At 43.8% G+C, this 21,053-nt stretch overlaps 1 protein-coding gene across 9 annotated transcripts in view; it reads left to right on the forward strand.

The window, feature by feature from the left end:
* PTPRT (protein tyrosine phosphatase, receptor type T) overlaps positions 1-21,053 on the forward strand; it is a 333,510-nt gene that overhangs the window by 227,698 nt on the left and 84,759 nt on the right. For all 9 annotated transcript variants that reach the window (XM_021416234.1, XM_021416235.1, XM_021416238.1 and 6 more), the window contains one exon: positions 14,773-15,046. In XM_021416234.1, the coding sequence (XP_021271909.1) occupies positions 14,773-15,046 (274 nt within the window). The remainder of the gene's footprint in view (positions 1-14,772; positions 15,047-21,053) is intronic.

Here is a 21,053-nt window from a genome sequence, read left to right on the forward strand (position 1 = left end):
CCCAATCTTTATTCCTCAACTCCTTCCTGAAAAAAATCCCAGTGTGATTTTGAGGATAATTTTGCCTTTGAATCTGTTATTGTCAGGAGGGCTGAGTCAGTCCTTCATAGATTATTCACATATGACATCTTTAGACCTCTATTTGAGAATTTATATCTCATTCTCTGCCTGAAAATACCGCTGTGAGGGATTTTATCTCCATGACAAGTCCACTGGGCTGTTTGCTGTGTGCTGGGTATTTGGTATCTGGTTTATTAACAAGCTGTTGGTTGTATCTACCTATACTACTATTACCGAGAACATCACATTTTCAGAGCATGTATTAGTTTTAGGGATTTCAAAGCTTAAATAAATGCTCACCTTAAGGGTGATTGCATTGTTGGCATGCCATTCCATCTATTGGAGCTGCTGGACCATTTAGAGCAGAGTCTGCAAATACGCTTTGGGGTTTCAGGTGGTGGAGAATTTCTTTGCTGGAGAAAAAAAAAAAAAAGATGGATTTAATTTCTCTGCCTGGCCTTGCTGCAGTTCTCCAAAGTGTATCAGTATCCAACCTGTGATGTTCTCTTGCTTGTCTGTCAACATGCAGGTCGGTATCTGATGGTCTTTAGGCACCTGAACCTGTGCTGGACTAAGGCAAAGTGTTTTTAGAACGTAAGTTTTCATACTTTGCACATGTATACAGATGTGCATGTGTGTGTTGTGTAAGGAGGAGGTGTAAGTAATGATGGATAAATGTATTCAGGTCAGATTTGTTTATGATGCATTTGTGCAGTGGTTGGATTCATTTAATCGCTTTGCTGAGGATGGATGGGTTATTGTATTAAGGCACATCTTAAAGGAAATAAGGAAATCTAAATAGCAGAAGGGAACTGTAAGTATTTTGAATATATTTAGAGGCACTGAGCAAAAGGTGAAACAAGTATTTTCATATCAACAGCCAGCCAGTAGGAGAAATTAATTTATATGAACAAAGCCCCATGTTACTCATGAGTATTATCTGATTTTTGGTCTCCCAAGCATGAAATAAAGGAAATATTTTTGGTCCATGTGTTGCTAAATGAATCAAGAGGAAACAGTTGTGTTGTTATTCAACAGAACATCTAAGAACAGTGTTTTTTTTCTGTTTTTCTGCTCAAGCTGTTCTCCAAGCAAGCAATCCTCAACGTTTCTGCGTGTTTATGTCTTCCTACGTGTAGTAACAAATGAAAATTTCCTGTACCGTTGGGAAGTGGCATTGCTTCCATCTTGTCTTGGAGAGATGAGACTTTCACTGCTTAACATTGGCCTTCCACTTCAATCTGCAACAAAGTGGAAATGCTGAATTTCTGAATTCGTAGGCTATAACGTTCATCTCCGTATCATTCTTTCTCTTCTCGCGATTTCAGCCACCATCTATTCGTATTGAACTTACCCTTCCTATATCCCTCTCACTGGCATCTTGGTTGTTGTTTTTTTTTTTTTTTTTGAATCATGGTAGTTCTTTCCATCCTTAGAAAGGAATGCAAACCCAGAAACCTTGATTCCGCGGTGGAGGAGGAATGAGATCTCCAAACGAGGAGCAATAAATTTGCAAAATCTGTCGGGTTTTTGTTTGTTTTGCAGACAGGGGCTTTGGTGTTTACATCTCAGTGTCTGCACTGGGAGCGATGCTGTTCAGCTTGTTGCTTCGCCACTTTTGAGCGTTATCACATGAGTTTGCCTCAGGCATCTCTGTTGATAATGAATTCATTAATGCCAGGAATGGGTGGCGACTTCTTGTTCTCAGGACTCCCGCGCAGAAACCTTGTGCTTGAAAATAAAGACTGGAGTCAAGGATCAGCAAAACAATAAAGAAGGTTCTAATGTTTAAAGGTGGGGGGAGCGCAAGAAATTATTACGCCCTTGGTAGTTCTGAAAGTTCAGTTGCATTAATAGGGATGTTATAAATACCTAGAAAACAAAAATCCCAGCCTGCTTTTACTCAACTCTTATTCAAATGCATGCATCACGTGACTTGGTTGACTGAATGCAGGGCGAACAGTTATCACATTAGATCTTTTAATTTTGTAGTATCTAATGAGGAGTGAGATTATCAATCTAGGCTTCTGATAGTATAAGCCTAATTATCTGTATTAATTAACATCTCCCATAATATACCTCAGGGATATTGTTCTGAAATCATTCAAACTGGGTTTCTCCTGCATGTCGTTCTGACTTTCATTTAGTCAAGAGTTTGAAGGTAAATGAGCAGAGTTCCTTTCCTCTTCAAGGTAAACTAGATCTGCTTTTCTTCAATGCTGTGTGATTGCGACAGAGAGAATGAGAATCTGCATGAAAGGTGGGGAATAATGGAAGCTGCACAGACTGGTGGGATGTTTATTATACCAAAAAGAAAAGGAGCGGAGTTTCACATTAAATACTTGCAGGTTGACCTCAGCAGCGTGTCCTAACCCCGGTGAGCTGAGCAGAGCGCAGCAGGGCTGAGCATACGCGTCTGTTTTGGCTGGAGCCGTTGCATGGTGGGTTTAGGGCATACAGAATGACTTCAGTGACACTTAAAGTCGTTCTGGATCTTAAAAATGCTTTGCCTGCTGTACCAAGAGAGAAGTGCGATGGATATACAGGGTTGAGTCAGGAAACAAGGAGACAGCTGTAAGTATCAGGAAGGAATCTTTTGTTTTTTTATATAGCGTGGCATAATCAGTTGAACAGACGTTTCAAGGTTTTGTAGTTCCCCTGAAGAGTCAGAAGCTGGCCTGAAAAAGGGAGGATAAGTGACATTTTGGGTCGGTTGTCTCATCTGGTACTGGAAATACATTCTCTTACTGCAACACCTGAGAGTACTGTCCCTTAAAATGTCACAAACCTGGCATTACCCATTTATCAGCCATCAGAAGCATGCCTGCTCCCTGAGCCTGGATGACCTGCTGCGTCCTGCTAAGCCGTTCTGCGGAGAGCTCGGCAGCAGCTAGGAATGGGAGAGGAAAGCCATCACATTTACATCTATTTTAATTATAATATTTTAACAATCAAATTGCACATAGAGACAATTCTTTTGTGTCAAGTAGCGTTTTATTAGCTGCACAGTGAAGCTTTTACTAACATTTTTCAGTGTGCTTTATGAAGGCCTGAGGATATTGAGACTCAGGGAGTGAGTGTTTTTGCATAAATCTTTCATGCTGTCCACGTGAACTGTCAGATTAAATTCTGGCAATCAAAAGGTTAATGAAGTCTGAACTTTAAGCTGAGGATCACAGATTGATGGCCATTTTCTCACATCAAGCTGTCAAATGGTAAGACAGGGGGAACAGGGGAAAATGCCCCATTGCCAGTGTGAGTGTTTCTTTTTCCCAAGACATTTTTCTATTTGCATGAGAGCACCCGGAGTCAATATTCCCCTTCTGCGTTATCCCGGAATAAAAGGATGATAGCAAACTGCATAAAATATTTTAAAAATCAGAAAATGCATTTGTGGAGATGTACCACCAAGCCTCCTTTTGCCTGTGGCAGCCCCTGGATCACACCCTGAGATGGGATGAGCTGCCCCAGGTGGGAGCTTGCCCACAGGCAGCAGCTTGGTTCCCTTCACGGGCCACGGAGGAAGGTTTGCCTCATTGAAGCAGCTCCTTCTGGCACTTAAAATCAGATGGGATGAGTCTGGGCAATAGCCCCTGGCAAACATCACCCCTCGGAAGTGATGCATGAGCCCTATCCAGCCAGCATCCCTCCAGCAGCAGCAGGGCTGGTACGTTCTGAGGGCAAGTGGGTGCCTTTCTGCATGTGGCAGGCAGTGTTTGTGCTGGCAGGTGCCCCTCAATGTGTCTACAATAACACGAAACCGCAATAAAAGGGGAGATGAGTAAGCTCTGCTTTGCTGTTGCAGACTAAGGCATTTCAGGATTTAATTATACTACAGGTATATAAATTCCGGAAACATGTTAATGCTCCCGTGATTAAAATTATAGAGGGCCTAATTGAAAAAGCATAAACCGAATTGAAGAATTCCTAATTATAGTTTGCTTTGAGGTGTTAATTTCCTCCATAATGAATGCATAATTTCTTGAACTAGAAAAGGGGGCTGCTGCACCAGTGCGTGGGCTGCAGATGGAATGAAGGGATTATCATAAATGCAGCCAGACAACTCGGAAGAGTAAACCTCTCCAGCCATGGTGCTGTTCTGCCTCTCTATAATTTCAGTTCTCCTAGCACAGCGCTTTTCCAAAGCAAAAGGCAGAGCTAGGAGATGGTGAGAGACTTGCTTACAGTGCAGAAGGAAGGGGAAATAGGACTGGTTTAATTAAAAGTAGTCATGGTGCAAAAGAGGAAGGCAAGGAGAGAGGCGGAGAGCAGTATTTCACTGGAAAGGTCGAGCAGGAGAACAGCAGATGCTGACTTTCCTCAGTACCCACCTTGCCTGATTCAAAAGTAATTGCAGGAGCTGATGTTGATGCAGGTTGAGGGCTTTTCTTCCCTCCCGAAGGATTCACCCTATGTTTCAGCTTTTCTCTTGCATCAAAAAGATGCTTAGCATTGAAGGGAGTGAATGGTGAAGTAGGTCTTTGTCAGATGCGGCCTCCTGTTGGATAAATCCGCCCCGTTCCCACTTTGCTGGGAATCTGTGAAGGTATTTACAAGCGATGACAGACCAGCTGCCAGCCCTTATCCTCGGGGTTTCCATTTTCCTCTTTTCCCACCCACAGCTCGCTTGTGTTCCAGGGCAGAAGTACTGAAGGTGCCACTTCTCCCTGGTGTCAGAAACATCATCATTCTGCACTTCCTGAAAAGCACGGTATGTCCAGAACAGGGAGAAAGAATCTGGCCAGTATTCCTCTGTAGCTTTCAGGAGGTGGAAATCTTTATTACCTTCTCCCAGGAGAGCTCATTTTCTCTGTTGTCCGTGGATGATGTAACAGTGAGTAGACAGTTACCTGACCACATTGGCCTTATCTAATAATGACGCTTCTCCTGACGTTAGAAACAGAGCACGTTCCCCTGTTTGTCTTGTGTCTTCCTTAGCCTTTTAATTACATAAATAAATCAATTCTAGTATACTGTTTTTTAGAAAAGACTTTAGATTCGTATCTGTGGGTTTTCCCTATGTAGTCCAATATCTGCGGTTGTGTAAAATGGAGAAAAAACGAGATTGTTTCTGTGTGGAAGCTGGCTTAATTTCAGGGAAGCCACTGGAAATTCCCAAACTCACTGCGAAGAGATGCAGATACACCCAGCCCTTGTGCAAGGGTCTGCTTTATGGAGGGCATGGCAGAACATGCCGGGAAGGGCCAGCCCCACTCTCTCCTAGTCCTGCAGGGAGCTAAAGAACTGCTTTGGCTCTTCTTGCCCTTGAAACTTTCTTTCTTCTGGTCTCAAGGCAAACCAGCGATCACTGAGACCTCAGTCAGCGATGCCTGTTTAATGCTAAGCGACATCAACACAAAAGGGTTGTGGTGGTTTTTTTTCCTCTAGATCAAACAGATGGCAGGTGGTTCAGGAGGGAAAAAACACCTCCAAAGCCACAGACATTAGCTCTGGTTGCAGCGAAAGCCCTATCTGTCTGCACTCATTATCTTTAATCTGCCAGCACAGAATAACATTGAGCTGGAGAGATAGAGACTGGGCCTATTCCACAGGGGAGCAGCAGCTATTATGTCTAATCTGTGTTGCAAGCCAGGTCAGCCTTATGGAGATGGCTGAGATAATGGAACACAGAGCTTTGAAATGCCCTCTAGTTCTATATTATTTTTACCACTTTTTTTTTTTTTTTCCCTGAGAAGATTAAACAGGGAACTTAAAGAATGCTATATATATATATATATGCATAAATATATGAAGGTCAGACTAAAAGTAATGCCTCCTATTTATTTCCATGGAGACTATAACTGATACAGAGAGCACAATAACACTGTTTGAAAGAACACATTCTCAGCTACAAAACACTGTTTTTCAGCATAGTCACCACTATTAGTTGTGCCTTTTTGCCAGTGATGAACAAGATCCTGTGTGCCGTGCTCATAACAGTCTGCACCAGCAGAGGTGACTCACTGCTGCTGTCACCACTGCTGAAATGCAGCACCCACAGCCTCACTGCGCTCACATCCACTGCTAGATCTCCATCAGCGTTCAGCAAGCATCAATGAATGTCAATGGGCACCATTTTTCCTGCATGGAGGAATTCAATTCCACCCTTTTGCTTTGTAAGCAATTCAGTGTCAGACACCATTCTGTCAGACTGCCCCTCTGCTGCCATCTGTCACACAGCAACAAAATGGGACAGGGTATCAGTGGGAAGGTTCAACCTCTGCTGCCATCCCACCAACGTCTGCCTGTGACGTTGTGAGCCAACATCATAAAATAGGAGGCATTACTTTCAGAGCAGTCCTTGTAATTCAGGTAAATAGATGCAGTGTACTGGTGATCTGAGCATGGAAAGAAAGCAATTTTTAAAGTATGGACCGAAGAACAGAGCTGGAACAACTGGACTTTTAAGCACACAAATCCTTCCTTTGGTCAGTAGATACACTCAATACAGTTGTCTTCCTGATAACTCTGTCTGTTTTGTACACACCAGCACATTTCTGTTTGGAATGCACTGGCCCTGCTGGGGTTATTAGTTTAGTCCATTAGTCCAACTGTAGGGAAAAGCTGGACTATAGTTGGACTTCTAGTCCAAGGGGGATAGGATCAGTCTTTAAGTTTTCTCACCTTTTTCTAGTGCCCATTCCATTCGTCATAGAAATTTAACAAAGCTTGACATTCTAGTGATTAAACAAAAGCCCATGTGAAAACGGTGGCTCCAAATAGTGTTAGCCAAGTGTGAAATCACTGCATTTTCTTTCATGAATTTCAGGGTAGAAGTGCCGTGGTAGGCTGGTAAATGTAGGCTGCTGGGCTGAGTGTGGGAATGGAATGAAATGCAGAGAGACTGTTATCAGCCTTCTTGATGAAACGGATTGCATTACCACTGGCTCTATCTCAGCAGGTTTTTTTCATAGCAACGATAGTAATTAGCATCTTCTTTCTTTTCTTTCCTTTTTTTAACAAATTTGGCTGAATTTTGATATTTTCAACTTCAGCGATTGTAGCCGAAGAGTTGTTTAATTTAAATGAGTGTTTAAAGAGCACGCAAAAATAACTTCAAAATGAAAGATCTGCTGTAATAACTTTGCAATATGAGAGACTATTTCCTCAAGTAGCATCACTTTCATAAGCTTTATTTGTGTGAATGCCTTCTTGCAGATGTGAAGAAGCTGATTTCTTTTAACGATTATATTGATGGAATTGCAGCCCAATATTCATAATGGGCTAGTTTTTGAATCTTTGAAATAGCCAAGCATATTGCAGAAGATGACACTGCAGAAAATCTTTATTTCATATTCTTTTCCATAAAAATGTTTATTGAAAGCTGACCCTAACTTCAGCATATTGTGTCCTACAATAGTAGCAATCTTTAATTGATTTTAATGGCTTTAGAATCAGACCCAAATAGAGAGGAAATTGCAGAACAGTGCATTGGGTCCCTGGACGTGCATCCTAGGTGGCTGTGAGACCCAGTTCATTATGTTCTCTAGATTAGTTTCAGAGCTTCTGATTAAGAGCGCATAGGAGACATTAAGGGTGAAATTCTGGAGCGTAGGAAGGAGATAACTCAATTCTCAGTAATGTGTTGGCACCTGAACATTTTATTACAGGGTCACAAAGAAGAAACTACTGAGGGAATATTGTGCATTACTCTGAGGTGACACAGTGCTGTAGGCGCGGTGTATGCTCAGAACAGTGAGTCTCCATGTCTGGCTTTGTAGGATCACATCATGGCTTGGGTTGAAAGAAACCTCCAAGCCCATCCCATTGCAGCCCCCTACCATGGGCAGGATTGCCTTCCACTAGCCCACGCTGCCCAGAGCACTGCTTGGGATGGAGCTTCCACAGCATCACTCCTCTCTGGCTGTTACACACTTTGTTCCTGTAAATTTTAGTAGCAAATCACTTGTGTTCTTATAAATCTTTTTGAGAGTTAGTGGGTTCTGGTTGAATTTATTACAAAATCCCTTCTGTACAAGTTCCTGGGGGCTGGAGGCATGCTCCATTTACTATTTACTATTTAATTCTACTTTTTTTGTTGTTCTTTTATTTTATTAATTTTGAGTGAGCTCTGTGGAGAACTGGTAGATTTCTGTATAATATTTCTAGCTTCCATTGTATTGCATTTCATCAGATTTCCCTTTAGGAGAAAATGTGTGCCTGGATAGTGAAGTGTTTCTGGCTCACAGAACACCTGGTTTCCTCAGAATCTTTGTTTTCTCTCTGGGACTGCTATGTGATTGACTTCTTGTGGGTGGTACTGTTTTGTTTCTTATTGCCTGTGTGGCAGAATTCAGGTTTTCAATAAGACACCTTTGGGAAATAAACTAAAGATGTTGATGCCACTCTTCTGGCTCAGTTTGCATCACCAAAATCAGCTTGGCCAGAAAGTAAGCATCTGCAGACACAATAGCTGATCTGAATCTGGCCTAGAGGGAGGTGTCCCTGCCTATAGCAGGGGGTTGGAACTGGATGATCTTAAGGGTCCCTTCCAACCCAAACCATTCTGTGATTCTGTGAATGCTGAAGTGTGCATATCATGTACATCTAACCCTGTCCCATTCCATTATGGTGGGAGAGGGCTCCGTGCTGGTGGAATAGAGGACCCGAGCTTTCCTGTTTACCTGCAGATGTATTTACAAACGTTTAAATGTGTTTAACCCAATTTAATGGCGTCACAAGCAAAATGGTGGTGAAAGGTGCTGGTGTAAGTATACATAGCCTGGATTATTTGATTTAGCCATCCGAGATTCGTGATCTTAAGAGAATGCGTTTTAAAAACTTGGGCAGCGTGATTAAGAGGAAAGAAGAATGGGTTGTTGGCACTTCCAAACTTCCAAGTACCACACCTTTGCCCCCGTTCGCGTGCACTCAATGCCTTTGGATCATCTCTGTGCAGCTTTAACTCTCACAGATTAGCCAGACAGTATTTGGGTTTGATTTCCATGTGTTTGGATAACCTTTTCAGAAGTGCTGCGTCTGCTGATTCCCCAGAAGAGATGCAACAGGGGAAATTCAACGCATAGCTCACACTGGCTGCTGCATGCCATCAGTCTGAGATGACACGGCGTCAGGGTGGAAAAGACTTGCTTCTTCAGACTTCGTTTGCCCTTTTTGTCTTTCATCTTTGAATTAAGACAGCTATTAAGAAGGAAGCCACTACCCTTTGGCGGTATCTTGATTCCTGCATCCTGTCAGACAGTTAGCCTGAAAATACTGTGTTCATTTGAACCAGAGATGAGCAGTTCCTGTTCTCCGTGGGGTGAGCTACAAAACTTGGTCAAAATAATCTGCTAAAAATGCATTGCAACATCAGGCTGTACTAATTGCCACTGGGTTTTATTCCCAGGGTGAAAATATTATTGGAAATAATGCACAGCTGATAATATATTTGTGTGTTAAATATTAAATGAAAAAATGTTAGATCTTAATGTGGTACGTTTAAGAAAATTTAGTACTAAAATGGTCCAAAGGGGATGCGAAACTGCTGAAGCATTGTTTCTTTTAAGTTTTAATAAGTCAAGTGAGGAGATCACTGTAGGGTTACAAAGAAAGTGTATTCATTGGCATGCTCTGTCTTCATCAGGGACATAATGAAGATGCACCTTGACGGGAAGTGCCAAGCCGGCGTGCCAAAGCGCGCAGACCAGACGTGGAATACTTTGTGGAAAGCTCTGACATTTCCTCCCACATTCACACACATTTTACGCCCAAAACTGGAGTCTGGACTAAATACACAGCTAGATTCTGGACAATTGCTTCCTCAGCCCATCCTCAAGCACCACAGAAAGAAATCAAGAGGGGAAGCGAAGTCTGTCAGAGCTCGGAGATCTCTCGGTAGCTCGGAGACAGGGCTGTGATTTGGAATGTTGATTATCACACTTGTGCTTCCACACTGAATAGAGAGCTCATAATTGAAGAGATTACCTTGTAGATGATGATAAGAGCACATTTTCTTCCTCTGCAGACAACATTTGTGCTGTGGCGACCATTATGGCTGGTGCTTTTATCAGTGATTTAAAATGGAGCTGTCAAAAACTTTCAAAAGCTTCTATTAAAGTAACGTGGTTTTATCTATATAAAACCTGTGAGATTTATCAGGGAAGCCAGTTTTGGCCTTCTTTTCTAATAAGAGCGTGCAGCTGCTCCGCAGGGCAGGGAGCTCTCCAGCCTTCGAGGAAGTCAGGCATCTGATCAGTACCAGGCTGAGAATCCCTGGAGAGCTCTCGAGGGAGAGAGCAGAGCAGAGGATATCTGGAAGCCAGTCCTTCATCACCATGCATGGGGATAAAGCAGTGTTGCTGCTTTGCAGTGAGGTGGCTTGGAGTAGCTTAGCATGAGGAAGGCAAGCCCCCTGCTTCTATTCCCCTGCTGCACGCAGATGTGTGGATTTGATCGCGGTGTTTGCAAATGCGGCTGAATATTAAAAATTGAAATGAAGTCGTTAGTTTTACTGTGTCGTCTTCCAGTTTATTGGCACTGAAGTTGTTATGTGGAATTGGTAGTTTCAATGCTCTGCTTTTGTTGTCTCTTTTAATATAATTTCAATGTGTGACACTGAAACTTTCTTTTATCCAGCTGGGCATTTTCAAGCAATGTATTGATTCCTGCTATGAAAGCAGTGTTAGCTGATACTGACTGGAAGCGATAGCTTTGAAGTGTGAGAGGAGGAGAGCCCCGGGAGATCTGTTTTACTGCCTACCTGGTAGCCAGAATAAGAGCTAATAGAATAGTTTGGATATCTCTGTGTTTCCACTGCCTCCTTTTTTCCTTGCATTTAGCTCTTCTTGTGGGGAAAGCACTCCTCTTTTCTTTGCTTACAGTCACAATGCTGTGTATTGCAAAATTGTCGGTCTTAACAAGCTGCAAGTGGTCGACCCTGCTCCACATCCGAACAGAAGCGTGGCTGCAGCTGGATGCCTTTGCAGGCCAAAAGGGCAGGTCACGCTCACGGAGTTTATTTCGAGCTCGTGCCTGACTGCAATCTTAGGGGGTCACAATGCATCACGGAATGTTATCGCTTTTTGAGAAAACTAGAATGACTTCTACTCTTTTGAGAATTTCTGTAGAAATGCAGATGGTTTGGCCGTCATTTTGGTGAGTAATTGCATGCTTGCTATCCAGAATTCCCATGGGGATTTCACTTGGTCGTGGGATCATGGGCTTTTTGTTCCAGTGGAAAGGCAAAAAGGAGGGAGCTGTGATGCTGATAGAAGCAGACGTGGAAGCTCTTGATGTGCCCTACAGCACCTCACTATTTAAAGTAGAGAAGCTGAGAATGTCCTGAAGGCAGTTCAGGAAAATGCTGCCCCAAGGTAGAAATCAGACATCCAAAACTCTTCCAGGGAGACCTGATAGCAGCCTTTAAATGTCTGAAGAGGGACTGTATGAAGGAAAGGGACAGACTGTTTAGCAGGGTCTGATGGGACAGGACAAGGGTTTCAAACTAAAAGAAGGGAGATTTAGATTGGATATAAGGAAGAAATTTTTTACAGTAAAGGTGGTGAGGCACTGGCACAGGTTGCACAGAGAGGTGGTGGATGCCCTGTCCCTGGAGACAGCCGAGGTCAGGGGACAGGGCTCTGAGCACTGATGGAGCTGTGGGTGCCCCTGATCGTTGCCTTTAAAGGTCCCTTCCAACTCAAACCATTCTGTGATTCTGGGAGGAAAGGAGCATAACCTGGAAAAGAAAAATAGATTAGGAATGAGGAAATAAGAAAATCAGATTGTGAGTCTCTGTGTTAGTTAGGGGTGAACTGTGAATCCAGCACTTCTGGAGGGACCAGATCAAAATATCAGAATCAAAATATCAAAAAATACCAGAGTAATAATTTGGCAGGGAAACAATTTCCCAGAGTGATCATCTCCAGCCCAGAGTGATCCTTGAGAGTGGCCGCTCTCTTGGCCACTTGAAAGACACTTGTGAGAGCGGCCACTCGACCACTAGGAAATAACAGAGCCCAAGGAAAGAGTGGGGCTGAATGATGAAGGTCACTGAGTCAAGCAGGTACAACACGAAGAGGTGCAAGCACTGTGTCAGCTGGTGAGAGCCGGGGCACAAAGGAAAGAATGCAAAGTGATGCCATCCGTAACTCATTCTCTGTTTCACCAGGGAGTAGTTTTTTTAGACAGAGGGAATAATGACAGCAATCCTGGCTCAAATACTTGTTTCACAGGAAAAGGTGACAGTATTTGAGTAGATTAATGGTGTTTTAACTTGCACACAAATGGGACATCTATTAAATTTCAGTTGAATGCTCATGAACGAGCCATTATGCTTCCAGAGACATCTAAAAAGATTCCAAAAGAATAAACATAAAAATAAGTGAAAATTTCAGGTCGTTAAAAGGGTGAGTTATCCCCAGGTTGGGAAGAAATATGCATTAGTGGCTAAGGGGGAAGCTAAAATGTAAAAGAAGAATATCTGTTACAAGGTTCTGTATGCATCAAAGGTGTTGCTCATGATAAAAATGAGCGCATATGGTAATGCAGTAGGTGTGAGAGCAGTCAAGGTTGAAACTGAGAATGTCTTCAAAGGTAAATAAGTTCTGTGATTATCAAAAGAGTTTAGTTACCTGGCTGTTAGCATCCCTGGTAACTTCCCCTTCTAAACCAGGGAGATCTTTGGCCTCCCTGCTTGCACATGGGATAATGAAGAGAATGAGGTTGTCCTCGGACACAGCAAGTATGGGAGAAAGGAAAAGGGAACCAGTGGCCCCTGTGGGTTGAAAGGAGAATTAGGTATGTGTATATATATATAATGATTTCTGTATTTGTGTGTATGTAAAGGAAACGTGTTCTGTAACTGGCAGAGACACGCGTGTGCAATTGCATACAGCAGGAAACAAGCACTTTTTAGGTTAGAAGGCATATGGCAAATGCCCACAGGAATGTCCATCACAATCTTGAGTATTTTTGTCAGCAAACAGAAGCTTCCTTTTTAGTTTGTCAGCAATGTAGATTACTACTGCCAAAGCGCAGGGTCAGAATAAGACTCTGCATATAGTCTGTTAGTGAGCAGTGTCCCAAATGGCAAGCTACAGCTCTACTGCTAAGCTGGGCTTGATGCTGAAATTAAACACACTTTTGCTTAACGCTACCACTACGTCCTCGGTGGTAATCCCTAAAGTATTGCTGGGAAACGTGCTTATTGTTTTAGAAACCAGCAAAGAAATAGCAGAGAAGTTTAAAATATTCCATTAAAACCTCCAGTGAACAGTAAGATTGAGGAGAGTCTTCCAAAGTGCCGCCAGGATGTCATTGAAGGCTGCGTCCATATGTCCGGGTGCTCCTGCTGCATTAGCAAATGCGAGTGCCATCCTGCATAAGGACAGTTGTAATAGTAAGCAATTCATAAATTGGTCGTGTCGGTAACGATTATTGGCCTTTGGGCCTGGCAGCGGGCGCTGCCCTGCTGCGCTGATCGCTTCCTGCTCCGCGCTGAGCGTGCCAAGTACCTGCAGCCATGAAGTAACGTTGCATTCCAAAACGGGAACGAGGTTTTGTTTTGCTCCTGCCTGTGGAAGGTGCCAGAACTTTGCTCCCCACAGAAGCGCTGAAGGAGCCATTGCTACGCGAGAAAATTTTCCGAGCAATCTTTCTGCAGCAATGAGCTTGCAAAAGCAGGGCCGGGGATCTGCTGCTGGCTGCCTCCAATCTTCTCATCGATCTCCCCTGTCCAAGTAAACAAAGGAGCAGCCTGACACAGGCAGGTGAGGGCAGCGCTGTGAGCATCCTGACAAAAAGTGAAATGACTGCAGCGCTATCTCTCTTTGTCAAAGGGGTGAGTGGTGTTAAGCAGGCTGTAAGCCTGCCGCAGCTGTAGCAGCATTGAACTAAAGGGCTTTGTTAACTGTCTTTGGAAAAAAAAAAAAAAAAAGAGTGCATTTGAATGCAACCTCCTTGAGCCTGGAAATGGCAAGCTAGAAATGACAAGGTTGCTATTACATATCGTACAAGGCACAGGCTTAGCATGAATCGAAAACGATTAGGATTTCATAGAGCTAGAAAGAATATCAAGAGTTGTTGTTTCCTGAAACAAAAGTGAATTGGGAGAGAGATGAAGCCGCCTGCTCACGTATGCTGCGCTGTGAGCCAGCCTTTCAGTGATGTGAGGTAGGAGGAGACTTGCCAGCAGGGGTGACTGCTAGAGTCCTTTTCACTCCAGCATGTATCTCAAAAAGAGATGTGAGGCAGGGCCAAAACTAGTTACAGTGTTAGAAGTTAAGGGAATCTTTTTCGGTCATCTAAACTGGTTCCTGCACCCTGGAGCTGTCCGAAACAGAGCTGACAATTGCCTCCTGTGAATGCTCCCCTCTACTGCAATCAGCCATTGGCCAAGCAAAGTCTTCATGTTTCACCTTGGTGGCTGGAATGGAGAGAACATTCAGTACATTAAAAATCTGTTACTGGCTGGATGCTGTAGCAGTTACTCCTTTTCCCAAAGCGTGGCGTGATTGAGATCTGTTCTGATGTTCACCAAGGTGTAATTGAGCTAAAGCAACAGAGCAAATGAACCAGCACCTTGCCCACAAAGCAGCTTTCAGCAGCCACCGCCGCTGTTATTGCTGTGCCAAGATCTGTTTTGCTATCACGCCCTAACATTACAGTGTTTTTGTTACTTTGCCTTTTCCTTTCACTGTTGGAAACATTCTTGATGCTTAAGGATTTTGGGACTCTAGTCTTACCTTCCTCTCTCCCCTCTTCTCCTAGTGTCTATCAACTTGTTGTCAAAGAGGAGAAGCTACAGAAGGCGCGCAGAGCTGCAGACATCATTGAGTGCTTCTCCATCCCAGTGAGCTACAAGAACGCCTCCAGCCTTGACTCACCACACTACTTTGCAGCTGAGCTGAAGCCCATCAACCTGCCCGTCACACAGCCCTTCACAGTGGGCGACAACAAGACCTACAATGGCTACTGGAATGCCCCTCTTTCTCCCCTGAAAAGCTACAGCATATACTTCCAGGCTCTTAGCAAGGCAAACGGCGTAAGTGCAGAGAATGTTGAACCTGTGTCTGTACCTATGACTACCTCTAGCCTTCCTGTCTTTCTCCTTCCTTCTCCATCAGTTTAACTCCTCATTATCACCTTCCCGCAGAAATTTGATGACAATTATACATGCCACTACTTGTCCTTCACTCAACTTCCTCTGCAGATGCAATGAGAAACCTGTAGCAGAGCCGAGCGATGGAAAGGGCATATGAAGCCACATGTTGTATGAAGTGGATTGCTTATAATTTTTTTCCTTGCAATTGCATTAATGTCAGAGTAGGGGCTGTTGTCCTTTTAAGATGTAACTGCTACATCCCTGCAATCCTCAGTTCACAGTGCTTGTGATTTTCGAGGAGACCTGAGATGAGAACTACCAAAAACTATTACGTTGGATTACTTTGTAGCCTGCATTTGGTCACACCGTAATTTAGCAGTTATGGTTGAGATTTTCACCTTGAACAAAATGTAAGTTTTATGGTAAAGGGAACTTTATGCATTTCTTTCGTACTCCTTTTGGATGTCCTAGACTGTATTTTTAACATACAGTTATTTTGTGATATTAAGGTTAAAATGGAGACTGCATGGGAACCGTAGTCTGCTCCTTTCTCAGACTCAAATGCCACACACGTCAAGCCCCAACAAATCCATTCATAGGAAAACTGAAGGCCTCTCTTCCCTTCTAAATTTTTCTGGAGAATGGTTTGTGACCTACTGACCTCCCACTGTCCTGTTGCAGACCTGTTCAGCCATCTGCGTGCAGGCCAGATCCAATCTAAGCAGTCATTCAGCTGCATCCCCCCCCCAGTTCCCCCGCTTGCTTTTGGTTATCACATACATGTTACAGGTTACCTGTTCCAGCCTCCTGAGGAGACTTACAGCATTAACACACCGTCAAGAAGTTGGGTAGCCAGGGGTGTTTTTAGAACATTTGTCAGCGCTTTCGTGAATACAACTTTTACATGGGTAAGCTCTCTAATGCATCACCTCTAAAAGAACAAAATTAGAAAAATCAATCAAAGATGAATGGTAAAGGCTTTGGTCTCCACTTGGGATGGTGACTTTGATACCCAAAGCACAGGCATGCATCGCAGAGGACTGTATGTCCTTTAACAGGCTGGCAGTGGCAGTGAAGGTTCTCAACATGTCATGCTGTTTTACTGCCTTCATTTATCACCATTCTGCAGAGTATCAGCTGTGTGGCTGACAAGCACAAATCTCTTCAGTGCTGTGCTGCTTTTCACCTTGGTTTCCCTTCTAGTTGGTACAGTTTCCATTCAGCACTCATTAATTAATTCAGTTTTAGATTTGCCTCTATAAAGGAAATTGTGAATTATATGTATATGTCTCTCTGTGTCTAGTTAGTTCCCCCTTATGTGGTAGTTAATTGCTAGAGAATGGATCCCTGGGGAAGAAAAAAACTTTTATTTGCTCAACTACAATCTAATATGCCATAACTGGGTAATAAGAATGGAAATGTAGGCTTCCCTTGGCGTTCTGGAGTAAGGCAGTGATAATGTGTGGCTCCTGCTTTTTCTGGAGCTCTGTAGCTGACATGTTGCTCCACACTCAAAAAGACAGGAATTGCTTGGGCTGCTCAGGTAGGAAACTAAGGCTGTAAAAGACTTTTCAGAAAGAAGTAATCAAAAAAGTCTGCATGCAGCAATACGGAGCTTGTGAAGGCATGAGAAGCATCGAATTCACGTCTGAGCAAGCAAATGCCTCTTGCGTTAATAATTTATACTGGTACAGTATATGGTTAGGTATCCTCAGAGTGCAGTGCTACTGGAAAAAGACATAGGTGAATTGTCCAAGAGTGGAATATGGATCTTAAGTGAGTTGCTGTGGAACTTTTTTTGCCCTGATGGGATCCTGAAGGCACACATTTCCAGTGCTAGGGGCTGATTTGCCTCCGATGTTTTGCAGCTGTAAATGTTTTCTTTCATAGCCAGAACTGTTTGCAAGTATAATTTGTTTTTAAGAGTTCTGGGTGCTCACTTCTGTCAACAGCCTGAGGCATTCTGACGGTGGTCTTCAAAAAGCCTACCAAAAATTATGGCTGCAGGAAGGCAGTTTTTGATAATGCACATCTGCAAAATATCTGAGACAGTAACAATTTAGCACAATTAAAATCCAGCCTTATGTTCCTTTGCACATGAAAAACTTAACAGAGCATCGCCGCTCATTTTTTAATTAGGATATTCTATAGTTTAATTAATCACTGACAGTTCTGGAACGATGGAACTTCTTTTGCACACCTGGAACTTGCAATGAGAAGCCTTCGTGCAGTGAACCATAGCGTCTTCCTTTGGAAATGCAGGGCTCCAGGGGGAGCTTAATTTGAGGAAACATTCTGTGTTTGGTCAAAAAGCTTGATTAGGAGGAGGTAGTGGTGGGAGAGGAATTCTGCATTGTTATTTTACATCTCCTCTGTATGTGGAGGGTTGTGCTCATTTGGTGTTCTTGTCGGCTCTGTAACCATTAGCCATGATTGTTGCATTGAAAGGGACATAATTAACAGCTGGATGCAAAACAAGTGCAGCAAATTGCTGCAAAATCAGATCGCGAGCTTTGCTGCCTTCTCTTGTGCAGCGTGGCACTTGTTCTTTGACAGCTGGAGTAAGAGAGCAGTCACTCCCTGAGTTCTGTGGGCACTTGTATGAAGCTTGGTCAGCCTGGTGTTGCTTCTAGACAAGGGTCTGAATAGAACATTTGGCTGTGCAAAACACTTCCAAACTGTGTGAATTTAGCTCCTAGGGATGGTTGAAAGCCAGATACTGAACTGAAAGGTGTCAGAGTTTAAAGCGGGGGTTGGAAGAGAGAGAACAGAAGCTCCCAGCTTTATAACTGGGCAGGTGAGGAGCACAATTAGTTACTGATCATTTGTTAGAGGCAGCTAGTGCAAGATTTGGCACAGAAGCAAGAGCAGACAACTGGCTTTGCTGTCCTCTGGCAGGAGCTGCACGCATGCTGTCCCAGCCAGGTAGCTAAGTGACGTTTGCTGGTTGTCCTGGTGCCACCTGCTGCAGATGGCTGCTGGCAGAGCACGATGCTTTCCCTGTCTGTAAAACTGCCCTGAGCTCAACCACTCTAAAACACAGCCCTTTGCTGCTTCTCCTGAAAGGTACGGCCTGGGTGCCAGTATTATCCTAGTGCAGAATTAAAAATCAGAGTTAAACGTCGCAGAGTTAAATGTCCCCAAGTTCTTATCCTGGCCGTTGTTGGTGGCAGTGCCCAGTTACTGATCCAGCAAATGCCCTCAGATGGGGAGAATTCCTTGGCTCCTGGGTTGCCTGCCTGAACTTCTGAGCAGCTCAGAAAATGGAGCTTCCTAGAAATCCTTCCTGTAGCCGTTGCGCTTTACGTCATTGAGTTAAAATGAAATCTGTCATGGCACAGTTGCAATCAATAACCCTTGGCCATTTTTCCTGTAAATAGGAGATGAGGCAGGAGGCTTTGTAGCACAGCTGGAGATGATGTGGGGGATGATGCCAGCAGCTCCTGCAGCCTGGTGGTCCAACAGGTGAATGATGTGCTCAGGCCAGATTCGTGAGAAGTAGCAGCCCAGGAATCAATGAGAATATTATTTTTGAAGGAATGATGGACTCTACAGAGTTTCTCATTGATTTTTTTTCCTCTCTAATGACTTGTACTACATGCACAATCGGGCAGCTCATTATTATCAGGGGACTTCAGGCTGGATTCCTGGTTGCTGACAAGTCTGGTCACGTACTTAGGGCAGATTTTGGAAGTATGGGCAGAGGTGCCAGCAGGAAAGTGACCGTCATCCCTGTGGAGATGGCCCACAAAGAGCCAATGAGGTATTTCGCTTCAGCACAAGCCCTATTCTGAAAACCAGTGTGCTACTAAAGCTGCCTGCATTGGTTTTGCAAACAGTTAAGCAGCTGCGAGGACCTCGGTGTTCTGTGATTTCAGCTGTGCAGTTTTGTCCAGTGATGTTTACTGCTTCTTACTGTCGTGCTGGAGCTCCTGGGGCAGTAGTAAAGCAGCTGTGGATGCACTTCACTCTTTGTAAGCCCTTGTTTCCACATCTGGCTGGCCATCTTGAGCCAGAAGATATGGACCTGAGTGTTGGTAGTCCTATTCATTGTGTGAATAAAGTCCTCTAGTCAGCCTCAAGTTTGGGAGATGTGGGTATTGCATAAACTAAATATCCTTGAAATAACTTTCTGTTGTAAATAATAAAAGCCCAAACCGCTTTGTTAAGGCTCACTTCTCCAAATAACACGGCTACTAAAAATAGCTGATAATTGGAAAGTCAATACTGGGTTTAGCTGAGCCTGCTGGAGAACTAGCAGTTTCCTTGAGCTGGCAGTAGAAATTACAGGGGAGTCCATAGACCCTGCACACTCCGTGCATGTGATTCATTTTAAAGACAGCAAACAATTGGTCTCGGTGGAATAAGGAAGAAACACATGGGAAAAATTGAAGAAGAAGAACAAAAAATTCCTTAGGATGTTCAGAGGACGGAGGAGCGGTTCCTGTCCCATGGGATCAAGCTCCTACAGGCGTGCTCAGTACGGGCTTGGGACACAGGCACTGAGGCTGAGGCCAAGTGGGAGATTGGTAATTACCTGTCTGTGCAGCAGCAGGAGTTAAAATTGCCTGTCCCCAGGTGGGGCTGCCTGGTGACTCGTGGTGGGGTGGCATCTGGGGGCAGCAGGTACACGCAGGTGCTGGCAGGGACCGCTTCAGCCAAGGAATGCGCTGATTAACTGATGCAGGGTCGTAATTGGAGTAAAGGAAAGGGGGAAAAAAAAAAAAGAAGGGTGTGAAAACAGATGGATGGAAAAGCTCGGCTTCTTTTATTGTTCATAGTCTGTAAACAGCAAGCTGTCATTTTAAAATAAAAGAAAAAAAAAATCGTTTGGCCTTTTAGGTTGTGAAGATGCAGCTGTCACATAAACATATGTCCTCCTGCCCTCATAGATCTTTTCTGCAGAAAATTGTTCCCATCCAAGTACTAAAGACAAAGGCAGAACTCGTCTTATCATCCTGTGCACTTCAGTGAAATGCACGTTTCGGAGCCTAAATAATTAGTAGATGGCATCAGATCTCTTTCTTTGAAAAGGAAAGAAACAAACTGTATTAAAAAGAATGAGAATTCGGCGTGATGCCGGAGCAGGCTCCTGGCATGCAGATGTGGGCCTGAAACAAAAGTTGTCCAGTGCCAGGATCCAGGTTAAAACATTCCTACGTTGTTCTCTTACTGCTCCAACATGCCCTGTCTGTGATAGCGCAGCCTGGCAGTGCCCCAGAGCACAGAGCAGCAGTGGTGCTGGGATCTTACGCTGGGTTGTTTGTGTGCCTTCAGCTGTGGTACAGAGCAGGCATCTTACTGCAGCTGGCTGGGAGCTCGGTCATCGCCGAGGTTGTTGTAGACACAAGGGCCTGGAAAACTTCCATGTTATAATCGAATGGGATTCATGTATCAGAATACTTGGAAGAGCATACGGATACAACCAGGAGACTGACATTTAGGGAAATTGTTTTTATAGAAGTTTGTTACCATCCCTTTGTTTCATTATTTGGCTTGTAATGACTTCAAGCTATCTGTGTGGGTTGTTTATTCCTCTTTTGCCATCGGTTAAGCAGAAGCATCTTTACCCTGGTAAACACCTCATCTAAATCCAGAAGAGTTCTTCAGAAAACAGGTGTGATTATGGGAAATGGTTTCACTGTTTTGATGAAAACTGTTCGGTGTATTGACAAAGGAGTTCAGACAAGCAATTCTCAGTATTAATGAAAGAAAAATACAGTAATTGGAGGGAGGTCTCATTTTTCATGAGACATGAAAGAGATGAGCAGTGGGTTGATCAATGAGATGGTCAATGGGAATCCAAGGGATAATCAGCCCTCATCAGGAGTAGGGACCGAGCTACGGTCTTTAGGCTCCAGCATCCCTGGTAGCTGATGCCTGGTGGCTGTGCGGGTTTCTTTTATGTTTTTCTCCTCAGAAGACACCATTTGAAATTAAGTCCAGA

This window comes from Numida meleagris, chromosome 19 (assembly GCF_002078875.1).
Source record: "Numida meleagris isolate 19003 breed g44 Domestic line chromosome 19, NumMel1.0, whole genome shotgun sequence".
Taxonomy (NCBI): domain Eukaryota; kingdom Metazoa; phylum Chordata; class Aves; order Galliformes; family Numididae; genus Numida; species Numida meleagris.